The sequence below is a fragment of the Gouania willdenowi genome, chromosome 24, assembly GCF_900634775.1.
Source record: "Gouania willdenowi chromosome 24, fGouWil2.1, whole genome shotgun sequence".
NCBI lineage: Eukaryota > Metazoa > Chordata > Actinopteri > Blenniiformes > Gobiesocidae > Gouania > Gouania willdenowi.
In genome coordinates this window covers 19,516,131-19,542,015 of record NC_041066.1, presented here as the reverse complement: position 1 = coordinate 19,542,015, position 25,885 = coordinate 19,516,131, and the positions used below count along the sequence as shown (strand labels likewise).

General features: G+C 37.4%; 1 protein-coding gene across 1 annotated transcript in view; it reads left to right on the top strand.

The window, feature by feature from the left end:
* Window positions 1-25,885, top strand: part of nbas (NBAS subunit of NRZ tethering complex) — a 203,810-nt gene that overhangs the window by 50,469 nt on the left and 127,456 nt on the right. Inside the window, exons 19-26 of the mRNA XM_028439227.1 lie at window positions 3,287-3,365; window positions 6,300-6,404; window positions 6,608-6,744; window positions 10,818-10,904; window positions 15,428-15,581; window positions 20,881-21,066; window positions 23,642-23,815; window positions 25,004-25,137. Coding sequence (XP_028295028.1) covers window positions 3,287-3,365; window positions 6,300-6,404; window positions 6,608-6,744; window positions 10,818-10,904; window positions 15,428-15,581; window positions 20,881-21,066; window positions 23,642-23,815; window positions 25,004-25,137 — 1,056 coding nt within the window. The remainder of the gene's footprint in view (window positions 1-3,286; window positions 3,366-6,299; window positions 6,405-6,607; window positions 6,745-10,817; window positions 10,905-15,427; window positions 15,582-20,880; window positions 21,067-23,641; window positions 23,816-25,003; window positions 25,138-25,885) is intronic.

Sequence of the window (25,885 nt, the reverse complement as noted above, 5' to 3'; positions counted from 1 at the left end):
GGTGCAATTGGCAATTTAGATGCTTGATGCGATGTGGTCCTGAATGGAACATTTAGCCACATATCTGCTGTGTTGATGGCCCTTTCCACAATAGTGCTCCTGCAAAGGTTATTTTTTATTTATTCTAAGAAAAGTTAGTGAATAGTAAGGTTGGCTTTCTTGATTTATTCCAGAAGGTTTGTTTTACAGACAGGGTTGTGACAGTCCAACATGAAACATAGAAAGAAAGAACAACGATACAAGAACAGCACAGAGAACCTCACAGGACCAAGAGGAAACATCAGATCACAATTAAAACTTCACAGGACAAAGACCTTGTGTGCAGAGATAAAAAGAGCGATTTTAGCTACAGCTCAACTCATTTAAATGGGAGAATGCTAAAGGTACCAAATTCTGCCTGTATCTCTTTGTTTGGCCCTTGGGGGCCATCAGCCGACTGTTGTCCTATCCACGGTGTACCCCACTCTGCTTCCAATGGGCTTGGCAGCACACTCTTGTAACTTTTACTGATTCAGAAGATGAGTAAATAAATTATTGCCTTTCATACATTTTTTATGGGCTGTTGAAACATTGTTTAACCAAGTTGTAAACACCAGATTTCCACCCAGCGTATTTATGACTTTGTCGTTTTTTTTGTTGTTGTTCAAATAGTTGAAAATTTACGGAGCCCCAGACATGACATGGTAAAAAGAAAAAATACTAATTCGTGGCCACGAAATATTATGTTCCTGGTGGTTAGCGACTTGTTGCTGTAGCAACGGCACATGCAGTCAAAGAGCTCTGTGTGTACAGACGCATCACATGCACAACACCGGACTTTTCGATGCTAAGTAAACTCACCGCGGCTGTTGTAAACAGGAAATGACGTGTTTTTGTATGTTTGTGTTTGATAATTTACAGTCTGTACTATAATTTGATGAAACAATGAACACGTGTGTACAATATGTCTCATTAAAAAATCCCACTTTAAATAGCTTCAACGGGTCGATAGGTTGCCACCCTCCACCAGGTAGTTGGCAGTGTCTCGGCCCCTTTAGGTAGTGTTGGTGCTTGTGTGACAGTTGGTTGTGTGCGAGGGTGTATAGTCTGTATATGTGGGTGTCATTCGTCTGTCTCCGTGCGCGTGACTGTCAGTGCCTGTGTGTGTGCATGTGTCCCTGCTGGTCTGTGTGTGTTCTTCATGGGTCGTATGGGTGTGAGTGATCGGTAGATCAGAGAGTGATCGTGTGTTGTATGAATGTTTGAGTTCATCAGCAATAGAAAAGGGAGGGCCTGTTGGTGTGGCTGGAGGAGCGCTCGTTTTCCTTGGGGGACCAGGACGGTGGGCGGTGTTTGCTGTGTGCACCGGTTCCTTGTTTGATTTGATTTGGGTGTTAAATATTAGGTATTGTTTGAATAAAACCTGTATCAAGCCTTCGGTGTCTGTCTGAGTTCCTGTGTCTGGGTCCTACCCTGTCTGTTTAACCTCCATCCTCCGCGATTGAGAAAGAAAATGAAGCAACAACCACTACATTAACCACTCAGCCAATGGGGCGGTTGTAGAAATGTTTGAGATGCATTAAAAACAGGGTTCACAACAGGCAAAAACACATAACTTCCTGTTTACAACAGCCGCGGTATTATTTTGTTCCAACAAATTACTACTTTGTGGCCACAAATTAGTATTTTTTTTTTTACCATTTCCTGTCAGGGCCTCCGTACTAACCGTTGGTTTTTATACTCAGCAGACAGTTAAAGCTGCTGAAGACTATTTATTTTTTATCTGGTAAAGACACAGTGTAGGCCTCATAGATCAATAAATCCAAGATAATTCACTCCAAAAAAGATTTTAAAGCTTGAAATTGCTGCTCAATAGTTTGTTTTAATTTCTACTGTAAATACACACACATCAACAATGTCAGAAGAGTTTTGTGCATTGCATTGTGGGATGAGGAGTCCATGACGAAGAAGTCATGGACAAAACTGTGTCAAAGCATTGGACATGTCAAAGTGATCAGCAGACGCCTCTGAAGAAGACTGGCAGTTGACAGTCGAAATATGCCAGGAGATGAAAGTAAATTTCTTGAAAAACAGTTGTCTGAATAAATGAAACCTTAACATATTCAAAAAGAAGACAAAAAATAACATGAAATTATTGTGCGGAAGTCAAGGACACATCAAAGCAATCGGCAGACACCTCTGAAGAAGACTGGCAGTTGACAGTTGAAACATGTCAGGAGATTTCCTTAACATATGAAGTAAAAACACTTCTCGGCATCCTTCTACAGGACTCCACATCCCACAATGCAATGCGGGAAACTTGTCTAAATAATGTCTATAAGCGAGTGTTTAGAGTGGAGATCAATTTCAATCGTTTACGTCTTTTTTCGTGCAAATGATCTTTGATTTATTGAGCTATGAGGCCTACACTATCTGATCTATCTAGCTTTAAGGTTGCGTCTCAGGTTTCCCCCTTTTCCCCCCATCTTCCCTTAACTGTCTTCTTTTCACACCTGTGGTTTTCGTTGTTTCCTCCGAGAGTCAAGAAACAATCACTGTTACTTAGCTGCCTTTCTTTGATGTACCAGAGTATGTTGAGCCAGTGCTAATCTCTGTTGGTGTGTTTAGAGAAGCCCTGATAAGACCCGATAGCGCACTCTGTAATGAGGGATTATAGATTAAAAGGTTGTTTCTTCAATGGTCACACTTGGGTTTATCCAGGCCAATCTTTTAAAATAGTGACACTGGCTGACTTGGTCAAATGGACTTATCTTTTACTTGAAAATGCGGGAGAAAAAAAAAAAGTCAAAAATCCTGCATCTGACTTCTTACCTCTGCTTCTCTTTAGAACCATTAAATGTAAGGCCTGTTGAGCTGAGACACCCAGTGTTTGTTGTCCTCCGATGTATTTATGGTTGTGATTAAATGACATTGAAAATTGATTTAATTCTCCACGCATAATCCCTCACCTCATTGACAGGCAGCATCCCTATACATAACAACTGAATGGCTCTCATGGTCATAAGGAGTTGATTTGTTGCTCTCAGTAAATGATTAGGTTTTAGAGGGCGCTGTGTGGTATTGTAGTCACCAGTCCCGGCATGATTATATAGGTCCCCAGTGGGTATACTGAGTAGGGTCAATACACAGTTCATTTAAAGCTGCAGTGTGTGTGGGTATTTGTGTGTTTATGTTAGTTGTTCATTTGACTGTGGGTCATTTCAGCGCTTTGTGGTCATGTTTGTGCAGATGTGCCTGTCGTGCTGTTAATGTTTTTTATCTGTTTTTGTCCATTTTGTGGCCGTAGATTGACTCTGGAGCAGAAAGAGCTGTGTCGGAACCGACTGAAACTGCTCTCCTACCTTGACCGCCTGGCAACTTATGAGGTAACAGCAGCCAGCCTATGGACCCACATTGTTAAAATTATAATGTGGCTTGGGGAAATGTTCATCATTTTTGTTAGTTTGTTTATTTATGTCATTCAAGACATTAAAACTAATTTATTTCTCCTCCACATTGAAAACAAGACAAAAAGATGAATAAAAGGCAGCAGAAATTAGTAAAACTTCATAAAAAAAATGATTACATTAAACTTTTGGGGGGGTGAGACTCAAAAATGTGTTTGTTTGATCAATGGACCTCATTATTAACATTCACGTCAGCATTTGGAATAATGACCAATCTGAGTGTTTTCTGTCATTCTGTGTATGTATGTTGTTGTCTTGCTTGTTATGATTGCATTTTGTGCATTTTTTGTTGTTGTCCTTTTGTGTATTTTTTCTGTAAAATGTATGTTTTTGGAGTCATATTGTGTATTTATGTTGTCATTTTGCTTGTTTGTTAGTACTGTGGGTTTGCAGAGTCATTTTTTGTGTTTTTCCTGTCTTTTTGTCTACTTTTGTTGTCATTTTCTTTAATTTAGTTTTTTTGAGTCATTCTGTGTATTTTTGTCATTGGTTTGTGTCATTTTGTATCAGTTTTGTGTTTTTTGGAGTATTTTCTGTTTTTCTTGTCTCTTATAGTCTGACTCCCTGAACTGAAATGCACTTTTCTTTTGTCACTGTTCTCAATTTTGTTTTTATATATTTCTATTCCTCGCAAGTTATAATTATTTTCCCTTTTTTTGTGGGTAAGATTTTTAAATGAACTTTGTACAAGAATTTTAAAACGTTGTATTCTACCAAATTTTCATATTTTTTTCCTGTAAAAATACACGATATGGAACAATTACTGAGTTATACAATATATTCAAGGGCTTTTGATTCAGTGACTGCTTTACCTTGTGGAAAAACAACCTTAATTTTGGATATTTTAACTTTTGTGTAACCTATATGTGATTTCCATGATAACTTATCTATCATAACACCCAAAAACTTAATCTAATTTGTGTTCATAACATAATGAGCCACATTGAAGACGATTCATTCTGTCGTTTCATGGAAGGCGAGCACCTTAGCATTGAATGCTCACAGAGGTTGTTTAGCAACTACTGAATTCAGTGACATGTTTACACATCTATCTTCTTTGGCTGTTTATTCAGACGAGGCCAACAGGGACCCATAGTCTATTTCCACTGTCCTTGGGTGATGGGCTGAGTACAAGCACCATGAATAGTTCACAGTTTGCAACACGGGGGCTTGGACATAAAGACAAGCAATCACACACTAACACAATTTAGCTCACCAATGGCTGTGGCTTGATGGTTCCTAGTGCGTATAATATTAAATCACCCTTATTTCGTATCTGTTATTGCAAATAAATGAAATTAGACGGTTATGCAAAGTAGATCCGGAATGGATACACAGCAGATATAATTATTTGTTACATCTTCAGGCTTGTGTATTGCTTCATTTTTACTAAAACCTTGTCTCAGCTCAGACTGATTTAAGAGCTTAGAATCACACATAGTGAAGTCAAAGTAGAGCCTTACACACTAGTGTTAGCTTTGGAATATTATCTGAAATGTAGTAGTATTGGAATTGCTTTTGATGTACTTTTAAATATTTATTTTTTTTAATTTATAGAATGTATAATGTACATTATGTTAATTGCATTGTTTCCCTTCAAATTGCAACGGTCTTGGCAGGTTTAAAAGTTAGGGCTTGTAAAAAATGCATCTGATATTTTCCTGTAAAATGTCAACCATCATTTCTCAATCATCTCCAAAGCTTCCAAATAATCTTTATTTATTTATTTTTACTAGGTTCCTATTGGTAAAGTCATTTGGTTTCCTTTATTAAACAAATCCATTCAAGCACAGGAGTTTTTCTTGACTGACGTCTGTTGATACTTTTTACACCCAAAAGTTAAAGTTTAACAGCGTTGTCTTGAAATGCATGTTAAGAATGAAATAGATATGGATATTTTATGAATAGATAAATGCCAGATTTTATCAGCTCAGAGATAAAAATGTCTTCCTGATAAGATAAGATAGGAAAAGGGGAAATTAGCAGAGTTTCAGCAGCCAGATAAATAGAAGATATATATAGTACAGATTGAACGAGGGAATACATGTTGCAAGAAAGAAATTGCACAATTAAAACAATAAAACAGAATATATACAAAAACAATAAAAAAAATGGATGGAAACAAGATAAATGTATAATTCTGTTCAACATTGAACAACTTTTTAAACTATTAGTTGTTCATTGAAGTAAAATTATGGTAACGGTCTTCATTTGTATTATATCAAAGATGTGCAAGGGCCTTTTCTCTTCCACAAATATAAGAAAATATGACATTTTCTCTTGCTTGATTGTACGAGTGACGCCTGTCTTTTTTATTTTTACATTGTCATGGTAACTGAAAAACCTGTCATAAGCTTCGTCCCCTTTCTCCGTTTATGAAAAACTAGATTAGGATTTTTATCATCACAGCTTTCAGCTCACTGTGACTGTGTGTGAAGCACTCAATTGCATGCACAGAAGAAGAAGCGTAGGCAACGGGATGCATATGAACAGCACTTGTTCAAACCTGCACCATTAGCGCCATAGAAAGAAGTGTTTATTCCTAACAAGCGTATATATATGCACAGAAATACTCAGCGACTTAACTTTCTGAGTTGAGGGATGTGAAGTTTTTTCTGTCATGAAGGGAAACAAACAGCATGTCTGTTGACTTTTTAGGTGACTATTTTAGTCCAATTATCCAACGCCACATCTTTACATCTCTATTTTCACTGCACCATTTAATTTGTATGTTGGAAACACATTTGTGTGATCCAAATTTATTCATATAAACTCCAGTTTTACATTGTTTTTCCACAAGTCTTTTGTCGTCTCGCTTCTCCCTTCATCACTTTGTCTTTTTTCATGTTTTAGGAAATCCTTGGCGGTCCACATGCAGCAGAGCAGAAATATGACGCGGAGTTCTTCAAGAAGTTCCGGAGTCAAAATATTGTTTTGTCAGCAAGAAACTACGCCAGGGTAAAGTCATAGTCATAACTTTTCTAAAAGCCTCCCATTATCTCTGCAAAGATGGGTGCTTTAGCTGTGTTGGTGAATTCTCTAAATAAAAATGACAATTTTTGTAGAATTATCTACACAAAGGGTTGAATTTATGATTGTTTTGTTTTTTAACTACCAGAAAAAACTGTGTTTTTCACTAACATGCCTTTGTTTGAATATAGGAGAGTAATGTGCAGGCTCTGGATATTCTGTTCACGTACCATGGAGAAGAACTCCTCCAGCATCGACTAGCTATTCTCTACAACTTCCCAGAAACCACCTCTCCACATGAGTACACCACCTTGCTGCCTGAGGCCTGGTAAGACACTCGAAACACACACGGATACACAAGGTGGGCTTCAAAGCCAAAAACAAAAAGGTAGTGAGTCACATGTGTACTCTACGGTACATGTCAGTGTTTAGGATCGTTTGTTAGAGCCAGAAACCAACATTTGTATTTTCTTTTCCTTTTCTGAGAAAGTTACGCTAGACCTGTGTTCCTGTTTCGGGATGATGCTACAGCTGAGCTTTGCATCCTTGAAACCCAAAGGCAGCATGAATGATGAATAAGCTAGCATTGCAACGTGCCTAATGTCTGTGAAATCTCAGCAACTCTACAATTGGCACATTCTCTTACTTTGAGCCTGAAATAACCCACAACACACGTCACATCCTTTCAAGAAATGTCCTAAGATTCTCATACCTTTATACAGTATATCAGCCAGGTTTTAAAAAAGAATAAACATATTCATTTAGATATGATAAATATTACTTGTGTCATTTGGTGTTTTTAATAATGGTCACATAGGAGCTTCACCACACACCCGTACCTAATGGCTATTTGGAGTAACTCAAGTCTTGCATTGGGCTGGGCGATACAGTATTTCACATTTTCTGTTTTGGCGATATAGAAAATTACGATATCGCCTATATCGATATACGTATACAGTAAGAGTGTTGAAAAAAAAATCGATTCGGCGATATATCGTGAAAAAATGCATTCATATCAATTTTTTTTTTAATTAAAAAAAAAAAAAATATATATATATATTCTAACTTTGCATTTATTTGTTGTTTTAGACATATGCCTCAGTTAAGTTGCACTAAAGTCAAAGTTGGTTTAAAGCCACAGGCAGAATGTTTTTAATGTAAAATATTCCAATAAAGTATATTTCATACATAATGTTCTCATGAAGGTTAAATTTAAAATTTACAGTTTAATTGTTTCTTTAGTCATATACAGTATAAAAAATAATTGCAATAATCGCTTTATACTTTAGTATTGGGATATATTGTATCATGTATCGTATCGTGACCTATGTATCATGATACGAATCGTATCGCTAGATGCCAGGCAATACACACCCCTAGTATGCAGTATATTTATGTATATTTTCCCCTAAACAAGCCACACTAAAGAACTCACTCACACATGCTGTCCTTTATAGGAGAAAAAGCCAAAAGTGGCACATTTTGTGCAACTGCTTGAATTGTTTTTCTGATCAGACTTAATTTGAATTAAAATGATGATGATTTATATCGTATATCTCCATTTTGAGAAAAAAATATCGAGATATGAGTTTTGGTCCTATCGCCCAGCTCTTTCTTGTAACTGTTTGTTTTTTGACTCGTATCATGACAAACTTCTCATATTTGAAGTGTCATCACCCTTCAATTAATTATTCATTATATTTGATACAGTTTTTCTTACTACAACTTAATAAAAAACGGCGTTTTTCATTTGATGCAATCAGGTTGTAATATTGAATTTTGGCTTAATGGATGGCCATGGAAATTGTGCAGCCAAGAGTAAGTTGTTAACTGAAAGTGCAAACTGAATAGCCTAAGGCTCTATTCTTCAGTTATTATACACATTTCCTCACAAACATACTGACACTCCCCCACTGCTCTCTTTTTATTAGCCTTCTCCAAGTTTGTATGGAGGTCAGGCGGCTATTGCTCTGCAGTGAGCATCTATCATGGCTCTGCCGCTTTGGGGCAGTTTCCTATTTTCTCAAGCTTGTGAGCACCAACTGCTGCTCAGCAGCACTCAATCCCCCCCCACCCCCACCCCCAATCCCCCCACCCCCCCACTGCAGCAGACTGCAGCTCCAGCCATCTGTTTGGATTTCACTCACTATACTGTATACTAAAGTATTGCTTCACTGAAAGCTGGACAATTTTCACTAGTAATATTGATCAGATGTGTGAGGTGTCTTCTCCAGCTTCTTTTTATAGCATTCAGAAAGTAGTATATCTTTAAACCTTTGCCAGAGCTTTGCACACCCCCCCTCCCAAAAAAAAGATAAAATAAAAATAAGTTTAATGCTTCCTCTAGGTTGGCTTTGCATCTCCATTTCACACCTGCTTCACTCCTTTGACATAAAGTACATCACAAGTGCAGAATAAATCATTTTTTCCTCTGGAAATACAGGCAGTGGCACCAATATTTACCCTCCGTTCTCAGACTTTGGAGTTTGAAGTGGTGGCAAAAGTCAAAAAAAGGGTAGACTTTTTTAATGGGACTTCAGTCTCCCATTTTCTAGTGAGAAATTTTCAATTTGAATGGACAAATCTGTGCTGAAGTGGTGGAGGAAAAAAAAAACAACCCTGTAATTCTGTGGGACGACATCAATCCAATCTAAAACTGGCTTCTTATATATTTGGTGATTGAAAAGAATTTATAGCCACTTAAAAAAAAAAAAGAAAAATGCTGCTGTGCTTGCACTCGGTGTTTAACTGCACCAGGACCTGCAGATGATTTGTAGCCCACACTATCTCCTTGAGTTTTACAGCCACACTACGTAGTTTTCTGTCCACAAATAAATTGATAACTTGGAGGAGAAGCATTTATCCCACTAGCAAGATAAAGCAGTTTGCTGTTCATTGTGGCATAATGGTGATGGCGTTTGAGCGAGCTGTGTCTTAAAGTAGGCTTTTAGGATGGAGGCTGTTGATTATTCTCGCTGCTTTTTTTTGTGTTCCTCATTTATCTTCTGTAAGAAGAGGACATCTATAAAATGAAACTGAACTAACCAATCAGCTCACACTTTTGTAACTCTACCCCATAAGTGGAGTTTTAGATTTTTGCCGGGGTGGCAAAAGAAAAAAATAGAATTAAAAATAGTGTGTCACAGTGTCGCTTTACCATTTACATTGTGAAGATTAGTTGCGCAACAGAAGAAGAACCAACCTAAAGTCTCAAAAGTTTCAGATCATTTCACTGAAAACTTCTACTACACGCCTGAGGTAGAACTAACGTCTGTGACATGAAACTAACAGTAATATGTTGGAATCAAAGCAGCAGAAAACTATTTTATATTTAAAAAAAATATCAATAATGTAGCCTTGAAAGGAAGATGATGGTCACATGACTCGAGCGCCGAAAAATAATTTATATTTTGAAAAGAACAATAAATGAATTTATATATATTTTTGTACAGTTGCGTTTTTTATAGCACTTAAAATATCTGTATATTATGTAAATTATATTAAGAATTGTATTTTTTTTTTTTATTAATTTGAGAAAACCTAATGAAAATGTTTGACCACTAGGGGGAAAATGTTCCCCCTGCCCCCATCGCAAACTCCACGTATGCTCTACCCCAGTGGTTCTCAAACTTTTTTGGCTCAAGTACCCCATTTCTCTTACTTTTGAATGCAAGTACCCCTTTTCTGTATGTCTGACTACTACATTTTGCTCAGAATTCTCAGAAAAAACAGCAATAGAGCACAATAATGGAATGAATGAGTGATAAAACACATTTTAAAGAATATCTGTTTGTAAATAAGGGGAACGAAACAATATTTAGTGCTTTCTGAATAGATTTTTTTTTATAGTTTTTACACTCGAACAACTTCGGCGGAAGGGTATTGTCGTCAGTTTGTCATCTGTCCGTCCGTCTGTCTGTGGGGTTATTCCAGGTCATGAAAAAAAAATTCCGGTCGATCAATTTTTGGTGAAAAAACAGCGTTTTTGAGGATTAAAAAAAAGTTTGTTGTGGACTGATTTTAAAGAAGGAAAGGAGGTGGACCATTGATGCCTTGCTGTAAGGTGACTTTCACTCAGGGCTTTAGATTAGTGCAAACATTTTTCCGATCTGATAATTTTTGGCAGAAAAATGACATTTTTTAAAAAAGTCTCTATTTTTTTGTATTTTGTAGCGATCCTGTGTATTTTTCTCCTTTTTTGTGTGTTTCTGTTGTCATTTTGTGAGTTTCTGGTAATATTTAGTATGATTGTCATTTTTAACTAAAAAAAAAACAGTATAAAATTAATAATTTTTAATGCATTCATTTAATTTTCCATTCTCTCTCCCTCAAGTATCCCTAGGGGTACACGTACCCCATTTGAAAAAACACTGCTTTACCTTTCTCTTTTATCTTGTTTAGCTTGGATGATAAGGGTGAGCTGGCGTTGATTCCTTGGGACGAGCAGCGACACAGGGAGATGGACTGGTGCGAGGCAGAGGAGTGCAGGTAAACAGCTCGTCAAACTAATCCAATTTTCCTCATCCATTAGCTTTAGCATGGACCGTCATTAAACCCAACTGTTATTCCCTTCATTGTCTCCTAATGAACAGTGTCCAAGCATATAAACACGAAGCCTCTCACACAGTTCAACTGTTAAATCTCATGCTTTATTCAAGCCAGATGCTTATGTTGGAACAAAACATGACATGCTATTATCCAACTATTAAAGCAAGCAATAACAAACTGCTACTACAACTTGTAGCACGGCCACTTTACACCATTTGGGTGCTTTTGTTGGGAAGCCTGCTTCATTTGCAATTTCATTTAGCTATTTTTTAAATTGCTCTTTGGTGTAGTATTATATTGTGTGAATGCTGAGGGATGCTTGACTAGGATTTACAGGGTGTGATTTTTAAAACATTAAGATTCAGCAATGGTGTTTTTTCATCCATGTAACTGTTAAATGTGTTCTTTCCTTTTTTATTTTAGTTTTGTTTTTGCTCTCTACTCCCTCAAAACCCATAACAAGAATAAAATCAGTAAAACAGTGTTTTTCAACCTTGGGGTTTCCTGAAATTTAAACAGAGTCACCTGGAATAGGAAAAACTCAAACATAAATATATATATATATATATATTTTTTTTTCATTATTATTCTTTTTCAAATTAAAACACAACACACAATCTTAAACAACTGGATGCTATACCTTCACTTTCTGAAATATAAATCGAGCCTAAAATGCAGTATAAAGAGAAGAATAAAGAGAAAAAGGAAGAAGAAAAAAACAACAACTAATATAACGAGAAACCAATTCTCCCAAAAAATTATTTGGGTCGCCAGAAATTTGGGATATAAAAATGGGGTCACAATCCAAAAAAGTTGGGAACCACTGCAGGAAAAGCTAGCATGTAAGCCTGACCTTAAGCCATTGTGGTATATATATATATATATATATATATATATATATATATATATATAGTTTTTTTTTTTTAGTTAAAAGAACAAGGTCATATTACGTAGTTATTATGTGACCATCTCCACTTATAACTCTTAATCAGTACATACAGGAAGCAGGGGGCTGCTTATTAGAGCACATTTTCCGAGAAGAATGAAAGGAACAAATCGTGTCCAATATCATTTCACCAGGCTGAATTAAAAAAAAAAGAAAAGACAGGATGACTCAAAATTCATTATGTTTTGTTCAAAATGGAAGCTAGGGGAAAAAAAAGAATCTCAACATTAAAATTAATTAAATCCAATTAGTGGTTAATTTTAAACTAGCAACACTTTTTTTGTGCTGAGTAAGCCAATGGGAGTCTCGTTTGTGTGGGAGTGTGAAAGTAATTAACAATACAGTGCCAGTTAAATAGTAAATAATAAAGTAGAATGTTCATATTTTACTGAATCTCTCACAAAAGCAATTCTAATCACTTAAATTAAAACCATAACTAAACTAGATTTTTGTCAAAAGGTTTTAAAATAAGACTAAAATGCTGTAACATTTAACCCTTTTACAGTTAACACTAGCATGCCCAAGGTTTTCTTACTCCTGTTGCCCTGCCCAGAGGCCGCCAAATGACACTCATTTGCAACTCAGTGGGGCCACCTCTCTTATGTAAATAAAGCCATTCGATCGGAATGTGCAGCTGGGCAGTGACAAACTTTGGGGGTTGTGTAAATGATGGCCAGTGTTGAGAAACCAGTTTCTCCCAGGTAGATGTTTGTTAATCCAAATAACATTATATGGAATTATTGGATAAGAATAGCCAAATTAATATGAGCCATGTGTGTTGTGATCAATTAATAAACCACAATAAATAAAATTAGAAAAAGAAAAACAGTAATAAAGCAACCAAGCTCCTGTTTCCTACTCCTGTATTTTCACTATTTACCTTTATTGTTTTTGTGCTTATAAATCAAATGTATTGTTGCTATTTATGGTAAAGCAAGATTTCCGAGTGTGAAAAGGACTGTTTGAGTTCTCACTTTAAAAAGGTAAATTCACGAGGTCCACCATTCACTAACCAGGTCCATGAATTATTTTATTAAGCTATTATTTTACAAATTTGAAGAAAGTGCACAAGATGCACAAAGAATCAATGCTTCAACAGGGAAAAACAATCTCAATCTCTGTTTACACCATCAGTTATGCTGACATTATCCCTCTTTACCTTTGACCCAATGCGGAAGTACTGAACCACAGTGAAAGTTTGAAAAGGCTTATCACCTCAAGGTGAAAAAATAGCCAACTCAGGGCAGATATTTCACTGACTCTGGCGACTGAGAAGCAAGGATGTCAAAAGTTTACAGCTCTCAGCAGGCTTTGGAGATGATCCTAAATGACGCCAACCCCTGTGACTCCGATGGAGAAGAAATATCCCTTCAGCTGAGTTCTGACTCTGAAATTTCTTCCGGTAAGATTTTCTAAACATCCTTTTTTTTGTTTGCTGATTATGGCAGTTGTGTTTTTAATGTTTCATTAATCACATCTCAAAAATATGATCACCCTATACATGAGGCGGATTCGCCACCTTCAGAAAAGAGAGGTCGCCTGGAGACACACGAGTGGCTGACAGAGAGGGCAAAAGACGGCACAGTGTGGCGTGAAGAACAGGTCGGAAGGCCTCTCCATCACAGCCCAATTGAAGGTCACGTCACAGATGGAGAGCCAACTGCTTTGGCCAGAAGAAAGGTGACGAGTCGCTTACAGAGTTTCTTCTGCTTCATAACTCTGGAAATGCTTCGGACCATTCAGGAGTGGACTGTCCAGCATGCACTCCAGACACAACATGAGAACTGGTTCATGGCCATACCTAAACTAATGGCGTTCATTGCCATCCTGCTTCTGTGGGGGATTGTCCGCCTTCCATCGCTGCATGACGCATGGTCAGCAAAACTGGGACCGCCCCTGATCAACAGGATTATGGCTCGAAACCGTTTCAAGGACATCATGCAGCATCTACGCTTTGACGACAAGGACACACGCGGTGAACGAGTTGCGACTGACCGGTTTGCTGCAATCTCTGACGTTTGGGGGTCTTTTGTTGCCAACTGCATCACTTCGTACAACCCAGGCAGGCACATCACCATAGATGAGCAACTTTTTCCAACTAAGACTCGCTGCTGTTTCTTGCAATACATTGCAACGAAGCCGGACAAGTTTGGTATCAAGTTCTGTGTGGCATGTGACCTTAAATCCAAGTATGTGTGCAAAATCATCCCATATCTTGGCAAAGACCCCAGTCGTCCACCTGGGGAGAGATTGTCTGAAAATGTGGTGATGAAGCTTATGGAACCGTTTATGGACAAAGGAAGAACTGTTACAACCGACAATTTTTTCACTTCATTGTCACTAGCACGTCGACTGCACAGCCGGAAGACCACCCTCCTTGGCACAGTCAATAAGATTCGCCGGTAGCTTCCAGATTCAGCTAAAAAGAATTTGGCCCGTGAGGAATTCAGCACACAAGTGTTTTCAACCTCTGGTGCCACACTGACTGTTTATGTGCCCAAACGAAAGAAGACTGTCTGCCTCCTCAGTAGCGTGCACAGCGTGGTGGAGACTGAGGCTACTCGGAAAAAAAAGCCGAACACAGTCACCGACTACAACAGCATGAAATGCTGTGTGGATGTCATGGACCAGATGGTTCGAAAGTACACTGTGCGTTCAGGAACACGGCGTTGGCCAGTCGCTGTGTTTTACAACATGATTGACATTGCAGCGCTGAACGCACATGTGCTTTATCAGGCATGCACTGGGGTCAAGGAGAGAAGGGTGGACTTCTTGCTGGAGCTTGCAAATGAGCTTGCCCGGTCTCATATGGCAGCCAAGGAGGTGAATGAGCAAAACCTTCAGCAACAACCACCCACACGTGATGTGGGGAAAAGGGCATTGTGCCAGGTGAAGTGTTGCTGCAGGAAAAACCGTGCCACCAAGCGTTGTATGTATTGTGACAAGTTTGCATGTGGCAAATGCATAAAGGAGGTGTGGCAGTGCCAGAATTGTTCACAAAATCTCTATTAAATAAATTTCACCAAGAATGCAAACAAACTGTTGCCGTCTCACTATTACTACTTTCTGTTGCAAAAGTTGAAATATAAGTTGCAACCTCTATGTAGCTGCTGTATGGGAAACACAAAGGAGATTACAAAAGGTCTTTGTGTCCTGGAACCTACCTAGCCACCCCCCCACCCTAGCTGAGGGGGGAGTAGTGGCCTCAGTAACATAACAATGGTCACAAGCTGAGTTGTTCACACCCGCCATCTGACACCAGCTTGGACATTAAAGGTATAGGTGTCAAATGACACCACTCTGGTCATGCTAGTGTTAAACATATGTTTGATGCTTTACCATGTCATTAGGTGCTAAATATGTTCTAGTGTTGTCTTTGGACTAAATACAGTTTCCATGACTACATATAGGTAGTGTTGCACATTGTTTACACAAGCGTTGTAAAACACTAGTAGCATCTCATTTACTCCTGCAGTCTTTGATTTCTACTGGTAATGCTCATCTATGTCCTCCGCAGGTCGGTGCTGGACCAGAACTTGTTTAATGAAGACAGTTTCTTGTATGAGGAGCCTCCCGGGCTGGTGCGCTTCCGTACGTCCACTCCTTCCATTGAGCTGCTGACCGACTGGTACAAGACCCGTGCACAGGACATAGACACCTGCTCCAGACAGGTATTAGCAATCAGCAATAGTAAAGATGTCCTTTGAAGTAACTTTGAATCTCTACTTTTTATTATTCCATTTTTCTGATGTTGTTGAAATCTTCAGGTTTTTTCAGTGTTACCTTTGACAGATTTAGTTTAAATCTCAGTCTTTTGACTAGAATTCAACCTAGTTTTAGTCAAAATCTAGGCATGAGGAGTTTTTCAGTTATAGTCAAATATTAGTCGACTAAGTGACACAATGTTTCCTTTGAAGTTTCCTTGACTTCCGCGTAGTAATTATTCTTGTCATCTTTTTGAATAGTATGTTACGGTTTCATTTACTCATTCAAAAAAAAGACAAAAATAATCTTGCTGGAATTACTATGCGGAAGTCAAGGAAACATCAAAGCGATTTGCAGATGCCTCTGACGAAGACTGGCAGTTGCCAGTCGAAAAATGCCAGGAGATCAAAGTTGATTTCCAAAGAAACAGTTGTCTAAATATATGAAACCTTTACATACTAAAAAATGTAGTCAACAAAATCCTTTCGTCGTCTAAATTAACACGGGTTTGATGATCAAATGACTTCTGATTGGATTTTGTCCCATGTGACACAATTCTAGGTATGTATTTTATTAGTCGACAAAAGTAAAAATATATTTTGATTTAGTTTTAGTCAAAAAATGTCTTTTTTATATTAGTCATAGTCTAGTTATTGTTACTTAAAAAAATGTAGTCTAAGGAAACTATGACGGACATTATTCGTCGACAAAATTAACACGGGTTTGATGACCAAATGAGTTCTGATTGGATTTCGTCCCATGTGACGAAATTATAGTTAAGTATTTATTAGTCGACAAAAATCTAAATATATTTTCATACGGTTTTAGTGAAAAAAACTAAATTATATTAGTTATAGTCTAGGTTTTGTCACTTAAAAAATGTAGTCGAAGAAAACTATGACGAACATTAGTTGACACAATTAACACAGGTTTGATGATCAAATGATTTCTGAGTGGATTTGGTCTCGTAAGGAAATTATCGACAAAAATATAGATACATTTTGACATGGTTTTAGTCAAATTTTATTTTTATTGTAAATTAGTCATAGTCTAGTTATAGTCGACGAAAACTATGACAAAAATCCTTAGTTGACAAAATTAACAGGGATTTTGGAGCATTTTGAATGATGAAACCAGTTTTTTTTAAAAGCATATTTGTTGTGGTTGGATATTTTCCATCTGACTGGCAGTTTAATCTTTGATGAGCTGAAAACTGTCAATAGGCATACCCCCCGTCGGTAAGATAATTGTCATTGCACATTTCTTTTTCATGATTCAGGTAGAAAGACGTGACGAGTTAGGTTTCGTAGTGCAAATGAGATGCTGCCAACCTCCATCAGTCAAGGTCACTTTGATCCTGTCGATGACGGTTATTTCATTTTTGCCATACGGACTTCTAATGATGAGAAAGTGTAACTTCTGTCGTCTGCGTTTCCCATGCTAACGCAGAAAAATCAGATTTGATAGCACTTGTTTAGTGAAGTAATGGGATGTAAATGCTTAAGCTGTCCAATCTCTCCACTCGCTTCGTCAACACTGTAGCTTTGTGTCTCCCCCCCATTTTTTTACTTTCTTCACAGTGATGGATTAAGTTTGTCACAATACTGTTTGTCTTTGTATAAGGAATAACAAGTGTGGAGTCACATCTTTCCTCTACATTTCTGCTTTTCATCCCTTTGACTTGATGTTGAGAATATAGGAAAAGTCTTTTCTGGCTTCTTTGCTTAATTTGAGAGATCGTTTGAGCATCTTGTCTTTCAACTGTAATTTGTGTGTGTGCAAACCTAAAGAATTTAGCAGTTCTTCCTTTCATTCATTATTAATTAAACCTCATTTTCGTTTGCACTTCCACATGATACTCCTTTTTTACATACCTTTTTGTCACGACAAAGACCGTGTATTTTTGGAAAAAAAATCCTTTTTTTTTCCTCCATCTTTTTCTCAACACAATCGTCTCATTATTTGTGTCTGTGGTGTAGCCTCCTCGCATCCCTCATTGAGCCCTCTTTATGCTTGAGAGAACATTTTAATGGAGGAAAATGGGGCTTGATTAAAAGAAGCTGCATCAAGGGAAGCCTGAGTGCTCTAAACCGTTCACAAAGAGGCAGCAAATGAAACATTGAATGGGTGATAGACAAGATGAATCTGAACAACAACAACAACAAAAAATACCAAAAAATTTCTGCTTAAAATCAGCAAAAATACATTTGAACCAAAAAGTGATAAACACCCAAAGGAAAATGTCGTTTGGTTTTGTGTCTTTTGTTTTTTAGGCTAAATCTAAACCTGACTCTTTTTAATTGTATGCATAGATACATTTGTAGGATTTGCCCGAGCAGATCCTACTTGTTTTTAACCATGGCATTTATTGAGCAGACTACTTTGTTCCCACCCACTTAGAAAAAGGCTAATCTTATAAAAAAAGCCAAATGATCAGCAAATTGGATCTAGATGAAAGAAATTCAAAAATAAGTGCTCGATGTGTTGACATCTCGCAGACACCAAGTGACAGGATGCATTTAGGCAAAGAGCACAGAGTTTGATTCCAACCACATCAGAGACCCAAATGGATTTCATACGGAGGCCAGATATTCTGCTGCATGCAATCTTCCTTATGAAATAAAAAAAAAAAGAAAAAAAGAAAGTAGAAATACAAAAGAAGATTTGATATAAAGGCGTGAAATGGGACAGGGCTGACAGACAAAAAGAAAAACAGAGAGGAAGATGGAGTTAAAATGTCAGTGAAGAATTAAATCCTCTGGTGTGGAGAGATATATCACACAAAGAAGATCCAAGCTGGTTACAGCACAGAGTGTGATCAGAGAAGGGAATGGGGATGAGGACGAAATTAAGAACTGTGACGTTGCAAAATTGGGATTTTTTTTTGTGTTTTTGCTGGGAAATGTATCTCTGGAGAGCTTTGAAGGAATAGCAGGTGTGGTTTAGACTCTGCGATCAGGTCATTTGTGATTTTTGGCATACATTTTTTCCTAATGAGGACTTGTTAATCTCTGCAGTAAATTAACATATGCTGAAGTTGATAAGCTTACAGGCCCAATATGCACGTCTTTTAGATCTATACATGGATAGGCAAGATGCAGTGCTTCTCCAAATAGGGGCTGAAAAGCAATTATCACCATGGGGCCCAGCGGCATCTGCTATTGATTGGATAATATCCACAGGTAGCTGAGCATTGATTGGCCAGGCATGCTGCCAGAATATAGGTGGTCGCGTATCGAGTGGTTGCTCTTCTGGACAGAATTGTATCGATCAGAGTCGCGGGAAGCCCAAATCTGGCTTGGTTTATTGTAGAGACACTAATGATCGGACATTAGTAATGACTGACGAGCAATCTTTTATCTCAGATGCGGTGGAATATTGTTGTTTCGCCACATTGCACCCCAGTAATCTCTGCAACGTTTTTTTCTTATTGATGGAACACATTGCTGACAATCTTTTTATTTTCTTTCTACTTGAGCACCGCACAACAGCGACTAGTTTGTGAAAATACAGCAACATGAAAGAAAACAATGAAAATGCAATGTTTGGCAGCAACTCGACAGTGCAGCTTTAGATCAGACATGAACATTGAAGAACAGTCATGTGGAGACAGGGTCATCTATAAGGGGGAATAAAGGGGAGAGATTTTTGGGTCCCATTCATAAAGTCAGCAAAATGATGGTCCAAATGTGCAGAAAAGGCATTGAAATTTGATGGAGAAATGGCAGAAATGGGAGTAATGTAGCAGAATTGCATTAAAAAGAGCAAAAATAATGCAAGAAAAAGTGATTGAAATAGGTTAAAATATAGCAAGTTTGGTGTAGTTGCAGGAAAAGTATAAAAATAAACAAAAAACTCGCTCAAATTGTTCAGTTGTTCAGCTTGGATGATTCGTTGCATACTGTGAAGGAGATGAGATGCCAATCTGTACCTCAAGTTGTACAATCAAAGAATCAGAACTTTGTTTTGAAATTGAGATCACTACAGTCTTTCTCATAGTGCAGAAGTTAATGTCTTTATATGACTTTCAATTGTTTTTCTTTTTTTTCAGTCATTAATTAAATGTGTATTTGTATTATTTTTCTTTTTTTTTGGCTGAACCTAAGTTGTTTATTTGCTCTCTGCACATTTTCTTTCAAATGTAATTTTTAAATGAAAGTCATGTTAAGGGTAATTGTATCAGTCGGAGTTCAGATCAAACACTAACCCATACAACACTGTAATGAATGGAACTTCAACATAATAGAACTCGGTAAATGAGAAACAGCACCATCTAATTTAGTCCATTAGTCCTTTTAAGAATAAAGAATGGAGAATAAAAATGGTGGCGAGGTGTGCCTGTAATACACATTTAAAAAGATTGATCCTCTCAAAAGCATGGGGTGCTGAATGTAAAAACTGTTTCATAGCCGACATATTTAGTTCATTTTCCTCACAATTAGCTCATGTTTCTTTCATTTGAGACAAATTCATATAAAACAGCATGTGCTATATTATTGTTAAAAATGTGTAAACATGAAAAATAAATCTAAATGTAAATGTTAAATCTAAATGTAAAAGTAAAATCTAAATGTTAAACATAAATCTAAATGTTAAACATAAATCTAAATGTTAAACATAAATCTAAATGTTGAACCGAAATCTAAATGTTTAATCTCAATGTAAATGTTAAATTGGTTGCCAAGTGTAAAGCTAAATGTTTAGAAATTATACAAAGTCTGTTTTTGAAGCCCGCACACCATCAATCAATACCGCACTTCTGAGATTGTCAGTTTGGAGAGATCCCACCATGTCTTTGCCCACTTTGCATAATTTCTAAACATTTAGCTTTACACTTGGTAACCTATTTAACATTTATTTTTAACATTTACATTAACAATTATATTTAACACTTATATTTATATTTAACATTTACATTTAGATTTATGCATGCACATTTTTACCAGTGATATAGAACATGTTTTACATGCATTTCTGTCTCAAATGAAAGAAAAATTTGTTCAAAATATGTCGGCTATGAAAAAGTAACTGAGTTTTTACATTTGGCACCCCATATACAAGAAAGCACATGATGAACGGTGTCTTACGAAATGCAATCAAAAAGGTTCAGACAGTATTTAAACATACATCAAAAGCACATTTCCCTGAAAGCATATTATCTAGTGAGCGAACAAAGCAAATTGCAATGTCAGCAAGTTATTTCCTGTTCCTGCTCCAATCTTGCTTTATTCCTTTATGTTGTTGTGTTTACCTATTGACCATCAGGTGGACTGCGCCCTGTCCTTGGTGCGTCTGGGGAAAGAGCGGGAGATCCCTGGGCTGGAGCTTTTGTGTGATGACTTGGTCACCATGGAAACACTGGTGTATGAGACGTCATGCGAATTGAGTCTGACACTTAAAGATTTGCAGCAGCACAGCAACATCGACAAACTCCACCTGCTCATGAAGGACGTAAGTAACGTGGTTTGCACCAATTACCTTCTTTTCACTTCTTCCCCCATAAAAAGGCTGAAATCATTTATTGCCTTCAAATCACAAAGAGGCTCATTTGAACCTTTCCTTTGCACTGAAGCATCCTTATAGAAACTTCTTATTTTCTTATTTCAAGTTCTCTGGTAAAAGCCACACGATGCTCAGTCTGTCTTTCTAAAACAGCATGTGGGATGATTATTGCAATACAAATAAAAAGAAACCTTGCCTCCCATTTCCCTATCATAATATTTAATTTTCTTGGCCCTGACTCATGTTACATTATTGTCTTTGATCTGCTCCTATAAGAACGTAATGGATCGCAGCTGCAGCTCTTGCACAGAACAGCTGCATTTTTTTTGAACAATTGAATGGCAGCCTTAAGGTGAACTTGTTTTTTTGATAAATAGTGAAATCCTCACTGCCTGGTGTTACAAAGTCTATTTTCAAAAGCAGTGAGGAAGCTTTGAGTCTGGTTTGCCGTGGGCACCTGAGTTAAATCTCCCTCTGGAGTACATAATATGAGCTGTCCTCTAAACCTGTAGCTAATAATTGCCAGTTTTAAGACTATTGGCAATCGGATTTGTCATATACTGGAAGTAGATGGACAGCTAATGCTAACATGCTGTTTAGATTTCACTCCCTTTATATCTTCTGTGTTTGTGTGGGGTGTGTGTATGTTTCCACTTAGCTTTGGGATTTTAATTCAATCCTATTTTATTGTAAATGTTCAGTCAGAATGAATGGAAAATGCATTGCAACAAAAAAACTGTTTTGCATTTTATTAATTCATGAGACAACACAGCTCAGCTATTATAGTTCAGATTCAAGTTGACTTGAATAAGATCATTTTTTTTGACACATAAAAAAGATTTTAAGCTTCAAACAGAATCATAAAGAACTGTTTTCTTGACAGTCCAGCGACAGATGGTATGGCCACCACAGAGCGCTGGACCCTGCTTCATTCTGTCTCTGTGGAATTACATAAAGAGACACAAGCAGTTGATATAGCCTGGCAGAACTGTGGCAAATCCTCTAATAATAATTTCTGTTAGTCTCTTAGCACAGATATTCACACAAGTATCCACAAAATATTGGAAAGAGTGGAATGCAAGAAAACTGGCTTTATTGTTGTCATTATCTCTTATTTTACTGGCATTTGTGTTTTCAACAGTGTCTTAAAAAAAATCTGCAATTATTGGAGAATAATTTGTTGCCTCGTCTGGATCTATGAACACTTTAGATCAGGGGTGTCAAACTCATTTGAATTCAGGGGTCAAATATGAACGAGTTTGATTTCACGTAGGCCACAAATCTTAGGTGGGGAAAAAAAGGGCAATGTCAACATTATTGGGCCTTAGTTTTCAATATCAGTCCCTGCAGGATCTTCACTTCACAACGTCTTCATTTTGTGACACATTTTTTGTGTAATTTAGAGGAATTTTGTGAAATTGTTAGTGAGAAATTGCAAGGTTTATGGAAACATATAGAGTTCTTCCCACATTTTGCATTTAAAAATGACTGCATTCTAGTTATATAAGCATGGGAAAACTGTGAGCCCCTAAAAATATCGAGGAGTTTCACTAATATTGTGAATTTGAGATATATACCACTGAGTTATTTGGTAATTTACACAATAATTCATGTTTTCCCATTTCAACTGTCTCAGGCGGGTCAAATTGGATGCTCTAAAAGGCCGGATTTCGCCCCCGGGCCTTGAGTTTGACACGAGTGCTATAGATTATCTAATGTGCTATTGTCTTTCCTAAACTGCCAAAAATGTTTTTTTAACACTGTATTTATCACAGCTCATTGCATTACAATAGGTTCCTACGCAATGTTGTTGCATGGGCCCTAAATATAAATAGAAAAAAATAAAAGAATAAAGGATAGATATATACGTATTTACAGGAATTATTATTATTTCAAAAAAGACAAAATGAACTTGCTACAATTATGTCAGTTTTAGTTTAATGACTCAACATTTAGCAAAAGTTTAGGAAAAAGAAGCCGATCAGACCATGAGTATGTTTCACTCCAAGCAAAGTCGAAAGTCTGTCTCTTTTTTAAAATTATCTGGAAAATTAAGTATAATACAGTGGAACAATGGTCTAAATAAGGAAGTTAATTAGTGATTACATGGGTTTAAGATGAAAAGAATCCCCCACCCATGGGATTAAACCACTTATTTAGCTAAAATAGGGTTGTCCAAACTGCGTTCCAGCACGTATTAGATGTCTCACTTACCATGTAAGGGCAGGGTTATCACCAGGCTTTCTGCAGAGCTACATGGTAATGGTGGTTTTGGATCATGAAGACATTTAAAACCTGTGGGATTGCAACTTTGGACACCCCTGGCCCAAGGGGTTGAGAGGTTAAAACGTTCCTACTCAGCCATTTCCACGGCTCAACAGACTGTAACCACTTATTCTCTCTCTAAGGCAGCCGTGCTTAGACTTGAGCGTCTCATGACCTTATGCATAGAGTGAGTCTGTGATGCATGGATTTATAACATCAATATTTATCTCAGTGACCTGAATCCTTTTTGCTTCACCAGTCCAGCACAGAGCGCTACGTGAAAGACGTCTTCCAGTGGATGGTCCCATTCCTGCACCGCTGTGAGGGCCAGGAGGAGGGGGCTGCCAAAGCTCTGCTCAGAGAATACTTGGTCCAACTGGCACAGCGGGACCTCACCCTGCCTCTCATTGTTTTTCAACACTCCAAACCTGATGCAAGTATCCAAGTGCAAATGCACAAAATACAGAAGTGACGGGAATGTCATGCATGGGTAGCCATAGATCAGGTGTGTCAAACTCATTTGAGTTAAGGGGCCAAATACGGACCAGTTTGATCTCAAATGGACCGTAGTTTTTAGGTGGGGGAAAGTGTGCCGTTGTTTTCAATATTTGTTCAATTCACAAAAAATCTTGATGTTGTTACCAATTTTTGTGCAATTTAGAGGAATTTTGTGGAATTTGTAGAGTTCTTTTTACAGTTTGCAATTAAAAATTATCATTCATGTGATATAAACAAAGGAAAACTGCGAGCCCCTAAAACAATTGTTGAGTTGGTGAATTTGATATATCTACAACTGGATTATTTGGTAATTTATTACCAAATTGAATTTATATTATATATAATGAATATTTATATCATAAATATTGTTTTCTCTGTCATTTTTATTTACTCCTGCGTGCCGAATTGGTTGCTCTAAAGCAGCGATTTTCAACTGGTGGGTTGAGAATCAAAAGTGGGTCGCGACAAGTTGGTTAAGAATAAATAAATACTGAATGTCTCTCATTTTGGACTTGTTTTTTATTTTGAAAGAAACTTTTCTTTTGCCAGGCATGCTGTGAAATGCATGTCACGCAGGAACATATATCGATGTATGTTTTAAAAAAGACACAGATATTGTTTTTTCAACAGTTATTTTTGAAAAACTACATTTGGTCAGGTGAATTCTAAAAAAAGTGGTTCGCGATTCAATGATCATGGCAAAATGTGGGTCCCAGGGTGAGACCGGTTGAGAACTCCTGTAATTCCCCCCTGGGATAAATAAAGTACTTTTGCATCTGATAAAGGATCGGATTTGGCCCCCGGGCCTTGAGTTTGACACATGTGCCATTGATGAAGGGACAGTGAGCTAAAGTCCTACACACACACACACACACGCAGCAGCAGCAGCTGTGGCTAGTTATGGGATGTCAGGGCCAATGTCATAACCCTGCACTGTAAATGTTATATTTATGAACCCATATGGGCTCAGCCAAGGCCTCCTGAGACCTATAAACCATCAAGCACTCACATACTCTTAAACACACACACACGCACAACAACATTAGTCTGGGTCCACGTCTAAACCACAGGGTGGGTGAGTCATTGTGGTGCAAAACTGACGGTGCTGTTGTCTCATCCACAGTGTCAGCAGAAGATCATCGGGGATCCTGACCAGCTGATGTCGGTGGCTTTGGAGTGCATTTACAGCTGTGAGAGGGATGACCAGCTCAGCCTTTGTTATGACATCCTGGAGTGTCTGCCTCAGCGGGGCTTTGGGTCAGACTAACCACACACAAACACACACACACAAAAATGCACGCCTAAATGCACTAGCGCTTGTTCAAAAAAGGAAAGTGGTGTCGTTCTTATATGCCAATTTGACATTGATTCTACATGTTGCTGAAATTAGTGCTGGGATTTTATTGCATTAATTGCGATTCATTAATTACAGAAAAATAACGCACTAAAAAAAAGAAAGGCATTTGATCCTTATTGGGATCAATCCTTAATTCAATAACACATTTTCTCGAATTCGATTTTGATCACATTTGTTCCAGTGTTACAAATGTGTAAATAGTGACAAATTGCGCCAGCTCAGATATTTTATACTGCATTTTATTTGAATTAGATTTATATTTGAAAAAGTGAATGTAAAGAGTACAGTTGTTTAAGATTGTGTATTGTTTTAATAAAAAATAAGAATTTAATAATAAAAAAAAATATTTTAATTAGTCATTTGTTTTATTCAATTACTAGGCTTTTCAGGTGAATGACCCCAATGTTGAAGAACATTGGTGTCATCGCTTCTTCTTCTTCTTTTTTTTTTTTTTTGCACTACAAATAGTACAGAACCTTCCCAGTTCCCAGCATAACCATAATACTGATGCACAGAGCACAACACAAGAAACAGGAGAACCAGAGGAGAAGTCGTTGCTGTGCTTTGTGGGCATTATTTTTAGTTAAAAAAAGAAAAAGAAAACAAAGGCCCAGTTGTGTGCATTTTGTGCACGAAAGAGTTTGCCGA